At 44.4% G+C, this 8,316-nt stretch overlaps 1 protein-coding gene across 1 annotated transcript in view; it reads right to left on the reverse strand.

Moving 5' to 3' along the window:
• herc2 (HECT and RLD domain containing E3 ubiquitin protein ligase 2) overlaps positions 1–8,316 on the reverse strand; it is a 326,293-nt gene that overhangs the window by 219,387 nt on the left and 98,590 nt on the right. Inside the window, 3 exon segments of the mRNA XM_065008536.1 lie at positions 153–323; positions 5,930–6,115; positions 6,601–6,756. Of these exon segments, the coding sequence (XP_064864608.1) occupies positions 153–323; positions 5,930–6,115; positions 6,601–6,756 (513 nt within the window).

The following is an 8,316-nucleotide window of genomic DNA, read 5'->3' on the forward strand; positions in this document are numbered from 1 at the left end:
TTGAAGAATAAATTATATCAGTCAAAATTAAATGTAATCAAATAAGTATAGAATGAATAGATTGGTAAAAGACAACTTTCCAAAAGAACCGCAGTCGATCACAATACCTCTACCACAATACAACAGTCAAGTGTTTCTCCACAGTTCCATACCCAGAATGCTGTTCCCAGTGAGCGACTGGGCCTGGAAGTCTTTGATGTCGTAGACTTTCCCGTCCACGACGGTCCAGAAGCCGCCATCTTTGTTGTGGTTCTCCAGGTCGGCCTTGCGGATCAGAGACATCTCCTCATTGTTCTTCGAGCTCTGTCCTGTGAAGAACGAGCCTGTCGCAGCAGACACACACTGGTCACATTCTACCACACACTGGTCACATTCTACCACACACTGGTCACATTCTACCACACACTGGTCACATTCTAACACACACTGGTCACATTCTACCACACACTGGTCACATTCTACCACACACTGGTCACATTCTACCACACACTGGTCACATTCTAACACACACTGGTCACATTCTACCACACACTGGTCACATTCTACCACACACTGGTCACATTCTACCACACACTGGTCACATTCTACCACACACTGGTCACATTCTACCACACACTGGTCACATTCTACCACACACTGGTCACATTCTAACCACACACTGGTCACATTCTACCACACACTGGTCACATTCTAACCTCACATTCTACCACACACTGGTCACATTCTACCACACACTGGTCACATTCACACACTGGTCACATTCTACCACACACTGGTCACATTCTACCACACACTGGTCACATTCTACCACACACTGGTCACATTCTACCACACACTGGTCACATTCTACCACACACTGGTCACATTCTACCACACACTGGTCACATTCTACCACACACTGGTCACATTCTACCACACACTGGTCACATTCTACCACACACTGGTCACATTCTACCACACACTGGTCACATTCTAACCTCACATTCTACCACACACTGGTCACATTCTACCACACACTGGTCACATTCTACCACACACTGGTCACATTCTACCACACACTGGTCACATTCTACCACACACTGGTCACATTCTACCACACACTGGTCACATTCTAACACACACTGGTCACATTCTACCACACACTGGTCACATTCTACCACACACTGGTCACATTCTACCACACACTGGTCACATTCTACCACACACTGGTCACATTCTACCACACACTGGTCACATTCTACCACACACTGGTCACATTCTACCACACACTGGTCACATTCTACCACACACTGGTCACATTCTAACCTCACATTCTACCACACACTGGTCACATTCTAACCTCACATTCTAACCCACACTGGTCACATTCTAACCTCACATTCTAACCCACACTGGTCACATTCTAACACACACTGGTCACATTCTAACCTCACATTCTACCACACACTGGTCACATTCTAACCTCACATTCTAACCCACACTGGTCACATTCTAACCTCACATTCTAACCCACACTGGTCACATTCTAACACACACTGGTCACATTCTAACCTCACATTCTACCACACACTGGTCACATTCTAACCTCACATTCTACCACACACTAGTCACATTCTAACCTCACATTCTATCCCACCACACACTGGTCACATTCTATCCCACCACACACTGGTCACATTCTAACCTCACATTCTACCACACACTGGTCACATTCTAACACACACTAGTCACATTCTAACCTCACATTCTACCACACACTGGTCACATTCTAACCTCACATTCTATCCCACCACACACTAGTCACATTCTATCCCAACACACACTGGTCACATTCTATCCCAACACACACTGGTCACATTCTAACCTCACATTCTATCCCACCACACACTAGTCACATTCTATCCCACCACACACTGGTCACATTCTATCCCACCACACACTAGTCACATTCTATCCCACCACACACTAGTCACATTCTATCCCAACACACACTGGTCACATTCTATCCCACCACACACTGGTCACATTCTAACCTCACATTCTATCCCACCACACACTGGTCACATTCTAACCTCACATTCTATCCCACCACACACTGGTCACATTCTAACCTCACATTCTATCCCAACACACACTGGTCACATTCTAACCTCACATTCTATCCCACCACACACTGGTCACATTCTATCCCACCACACACTAGTCACATTCTATCCCAACACACACTGGTCACATTCTATCCCACCACACACTAGTCACATTCTATCCCAACACACACTGGTCACATTCTATCCCAACACACACTGGTCACATTCTAACCTCACATTCTATCCCACCACACACTAGTCACATTCTATCCCAACACACACTGGTCACATTCTATCCCAACACACACTGGTCACATTCTAACCTCACATTCTATCCCACCACACACTAGTCACATTCTATCCCACCACACACTGGTCACATTCTATCCCACCACACACTAGTCACATTCTATCCCACCACACACTAGTCACATTCTATCCCACCACACACTAGTCACATTCTATCCCACCACACACTAGTCACATTCTATCCCACCACACACTAGTCACATTCTATCCCACCACACACTAGTCACATTCTATCCCACCACACACTAGTCACATTCTAACCTCACATTCTATCCCAACACACACTAGTCACATTCTAACCTCACATTCTATCCCAACACACACTGGTCACATTCTAACCTCACATTCTATCCCACCACACACTGGTCACATTCTAACCTCACATTCTATCCCAACACACACTGGTCACATTCTAACCTCACATTCTATCCCAACACACACTGGTCACATTCTAACCTCACATTCTATCCCACCACACACTAGTCACATTCTAACCTCACATTCTATCCCACCACACACTGGTCACATTCTAACCTCACATTCTATCCCAACACACACTGGTCACATTCTAACCTCACATTCTATCCCAACACACACTGGTCACATTCTAACCTCACATTCTATCCCACCACACACTGGTCACATTCTATCCCACCACACACTGGTCACATTCTAACCTCACATTCTATCCCACCACACACTGGTCACATTCTAACCTCACATTCTATCCCACCACACACTAGTCACATTCTAACCTCACATTCTATCCCAACACACACTGGTCACATTCTAACCTCACATTCTATCCCAACACACACTGGTCACATTCTAACCTCACATTCTATCCCATCCCACACACTGGTCACATTCTAACCTCACATTCTATCCCACACACACTGGTCACATTCTAACCTCACATTCTATCCCAACACACACTGGTCACATTCTAACCTCACATTCTATCCCAACACACACTGGTCACATTCTAACCTCACATTCTATCCCACCACACACTAGTCACATTCTAACCTCACATTCTATCCCAACACACACTGGTCACATTCTAACCTCACATTCTAACCTCACATTCTACCACACACTAAACCGGGGAACATCAACTTGATTCAACCGTGGGCCCGATTTATTCTTGCGCGGTCGGTTGGATGGTCGGAACACAATTACAAATCATTTGTACACTGCAAATTACCCCAAAGAAGCCCAAACAGATATCATGTTTGAATCAAATATAATAATTATAACCACAACTAACCACTAACCCAGCTCACACAACTAGTTACATTCTAATCACAACTAACCACTAACCCAGCTCACACAACTAGTTACATTCTAATCACAACTAACCACTAACCCACAACTAATTACATTCTAACCACAACTAACCACTAACCCAGCTCACACAACTAGTTACATTCTAATCACAACTAACCACTAACCCACAACTAATTACATTCTAACCACAACTAACCACTAACCCAGCTTACACAACTAGTTACATTCTAATCACAACTAACCACTAACCCACAACTAATTACATTCTAACCACAACTAACCACTAACCCAGCTTACACAACTAGTTACATTCTAATCACAACTAACCACTAACCCACAACTAATTACATTCTAACCACAACTAACCACTAACCCAGCTTACACAACTAGTTACATTCTAATCACAACTAACCACTAACCCAGCTCACACAACTAGTTACATTCTAATCACAACTAACCACTAACCCAGCTCACACAACTAGTTACATTCTAATCACAACTAACCACTAACCCACAACTAATTACATTCTAACCACAACTAACCACTAACCCAGCTCACACAACTAGTTACATTCTAATCACAACTAACCACTAACCCACAACTAATTACATTCTAACCACAACTAACCACTAACCCAGCTTACACAACTAGTTACATTCTAATCACAACTAACCACTAACCCACAACTAATTACATTCTAACCACAACTAACCACTAACCCAGCTTACACAACTAGTTACATTCTAATCACAACTAACCACTAACCCACAACTAATTACATTCTAACCACAACTAACCACTAACCCAGCTTACACAACTAGTTACATTCTAATCACAACTAACCACTAACCCAGCTTACACAACTAGTTACATTCTAATCACAACTAACCACTAACCCAGCTTACACAACTAGTTACATTCTATTCACAACTAACCACTAACCCACAACTAGTTACATTCTAACCACAACTAACCACTAACCCACCTCTCACAACTAGTTATTCTAACCACAAATAACCACTAACCCACAACTAGTTTCATTCTAACCAACTAACCCTAACCCACCTCTCACAACTAGTTACATTCTAACCACAACTAACCCCTAACCCACCTCTCACAACTAGTTACATTCTAACCACAACTAACCCCTAACCCACCTCTCACAACTAGTTACATTCTAACCACAACTAACCCCTAACCCACCTCTCACAACTAATTACATTCTAACCCCCTAAACCACAACTAACCCCTAACCCACCTCTCACAACTAGTTACATTCATTCTAACCACAACTAACCCCTAACCCACCTCTCACAACTAGTTACATTCTAACCACAACTAACCCCTAACCCACCTCTCACAACTAGTTACATTCTAACCACAACTAACCCCTAACCCACCTCTCACAACTAGTTACATTCTAACCACAACTAACCCCTAACCCACCTCTCACAACTAGTTACATTCTAACCACAACTAACCCCTAACCCACCTCTCACAACTAGTTACATTCTAACCACAACTAACCACTAACACAACTAGTTACATTCTAACCACAACTAACCCCTAACCCACCTCTCACAACTAGTTACATTCTAACCACAACTAACCCCTAACCCACCTCTCACAACTAGTTACATTCTAACCACTAACCCACCTCTCACAACTAGTTACATTCTAACCACAACTAACCCCTAACCCACCTCTCACAACTAGTTACATTCTAACCACTAACCCACCGCTCACAACTAGTTACATTCTAACCACAACTAACCCCTAACCCACCTCTCACAACTAGTTACATTCTAACCACAACTAACCCCTAACCCACCTCTCACAACTAATTACATTCTAACCCCTAACCCACCTCTCACAACTAGTTACATTCTAACCACAACTAACCCACCTCACAACTAGTTACATTCTAACCACAACTAACCTCTAACCCACAACTAGTTACATTCTAACCACAACTAACCTCTAACCCACAACTAGTTACATTCTAACCACAACTAACCTCTAACCCACAACTAGTTACATTCTAACCACAACTAACCTCTAACCCACAACTAGTTACATTCTAACCACAACTAACCTCTAACCCACCTCTCACAACTAGTTACATTCTAACATACTGAAACACATTTAACCTACCATATGCTCCAGTCTAGGTTTAAATTCACCAGTCATTCCCCACTCTTCAACCCTGGTCCCCTGCCCTCCCCCCCAGGAGGCTCTGTACCCATGATGCCGGGCCAGGCCAGGTCTTCGTTGTCGTCCCTCTCGTGTCCAGGCGCCAGATGGTTGAAGCGGTCCAGGTGCTCCAGCAGCCCAGTCAGCAGAGGGATGGAGCCGGTCTCCTGCATCAGGCCGGGGTCCATGGTCAGTAGCAACACGATGGACACCACCAGCTCAGGGAGGAGAACACCTACAGGCCACGAGGAAAAAACAGACCCTTGTTCATCTGTTACCCCGTCGGGTAGAAATATAACATTCTCACATCATACCACCTCAAAAACAGGTACGACTCAGGGTTGGTCAATTCAGAAAGTAAATTGGAAGGAATTGGAATTTCAGTTTCAGTCCTAAATTGATCCGAACCCTGGTCTGAGTTAGACTTAGATTAACCAGAGTACTACTAACCAGAGAGGTCACCCTCGATGACCCGAGAACCAGAGTACTACTAACCAGAGAGGTCACCCTCGATGACCCGAGAACCAGAGTACTACTAACCAGTGAGGTCACCCTCGATGACCCGAGAACCAGAGTACTACTAACCAGAGAGGTCACCCTCGATGACCCGAGAACCAGAGTACTACTAACCAGTGAGGTCACCCTCGATGACCCGAGAACCAGAGTACTACTAACCAGTGAGGTCACCCTCGATGACCCGAGAACCAGAGTACTACTAACCAGTGAGGTCACCCTCGATGACCCGAGACACTTCATTGAAGTGTCTGTGTCCGGTGAAGGCTATGCTGGTAGCCACAGGGAGGATGTCTCCAATGTGAGTACACAGCAGGGCGATGTACTTCTTCAACAGGGACCCCACACCCAGCAGCTCTGGATCTGCAGGAAGGAAATATGGGCAAATAAATATCAATAATCTGAAGACAAACGAAACCTACCACCTGTTTAGCTCGCGGAGAAGAGAACACTAGAAAAATATAAAGGGGAGCGTCACTCTAGGAGCTCAGGTGAAGTCATTTAATAACCTTATGAACCAACGATTGGACAGACAAGCTGTCTTCGTCAGGGTATAATGAGAAACACGGCGAAGTCGTTAGATTACACACGGGTGTCTGTAATCATGGCCGGGGGGAAACCTGATATCATTGGTTGACTTACAGATACAGTGGGGCAAGAAAGTATTTAGTCAGCCACCAATTGTGCAAGTTCTCCCACTTAAAAAGATGAGAGAGGCCTGTAATTTTCATCATAGGTACACTTAGACTATGACAGACAACATGAGAAAAAAAATCCCCCAAAAATCACATTGTAGGATTTTTAATGAATTTATTTGCAAATTATGGTGGAAAATACTGCCCCAACTGTATAAAAAAACATATAAAAAACATGAATGGATAACAGCAGCTTCATTAAATAGTACCCACAAACCACCAGTCTCAACGTCAACAGTGAAGAGGCGACTCTAAGGTGCTGGCCTTCTTGGCAGAGTTTGTTGAGTCTGGTGTTTTGCGGGTACTATTTAAAGAAGCTGCCAGTTGAGGACTTGTGAGGCGTCTGTTTCTCAAACTAGACACTCTGTCGTACTTGTCCTCTTGCTCAGTTGTGCAAAGAAGACCAGTTTTATTGGTTCTTTAAATCAGAACAACCGTTATCAGATGTGCTAACATAAGGATTTTCTAATGATCAATTAGCCTTTTCAAATTATAAACTTGGATTGGCTAACACAACGTGCACCACGAGGACTCACAGTATCTGTTAAACCTGCACCACGAGGACTCACAGTATCTGTTAAACCTGCACCACGAGGACTCACAGTATCTGTTAAACCTGCACCACGAGGACTCACAGTATCTGTTAAACCTGCACCACGAGGACTCACAGTATCTGTTAAACCTGCACCACGAGGACTCACAGTATCTGTTAAACGAGGACTCACAGTATCTGTTAAACCTGCACCACGAGGACTCACAGTATCTGTTAAACCTGCACCACGAGGACTCACAGTATCTGTTAAACCTGCACCACGAGGACTCACAGTATCTGTTAAACCTGCACCACGAGGACTCACAGTATCTGTTAAACCTGCACAATGAGGACTCACTTACAGATGGTTCTACTGGGTCTCACGTTGCATCTCTTACAGACGGTTCAGCAGTAAACCTGTCCTACTGGGTCTCCCGTTGCATCTCTTACAGACGGTTCAGCAGTTAACCTGTCCTACTGGGTCTCCCGTTGCATCTCTTACAGACGGTTCAGCAGTAAACCTGTCCTACTGGGTCTCCCGTTGCATCTCTTACAGACGGTTCAGCAGTAAACCTGTCCTACTGGGTCTCCCGTTGCATCTCGGTTCACAGACGGTTCAGCAGTAAACCTGTCCTACTGGGTCTCACGTTGCATCTCTTACAGACGGTTCAGCAGTAAACCTGTCCTACTGGGTCT

Source organism: Oncorhynchus nerka, linkage group LG24 (genome assembly GCF_034236695.1).
Source record: "Oncorhynchus nerka isolate Pitt River linkage group LG24, Oner_Uvic_2.0, whole genome shotgun sequence".
NCBI lineage: Eukaryota > Metazoa > Chordata > Actinopteri > Salmoniformes > Salmonidae > Oncorhynchus > Oncorhynchus nerka.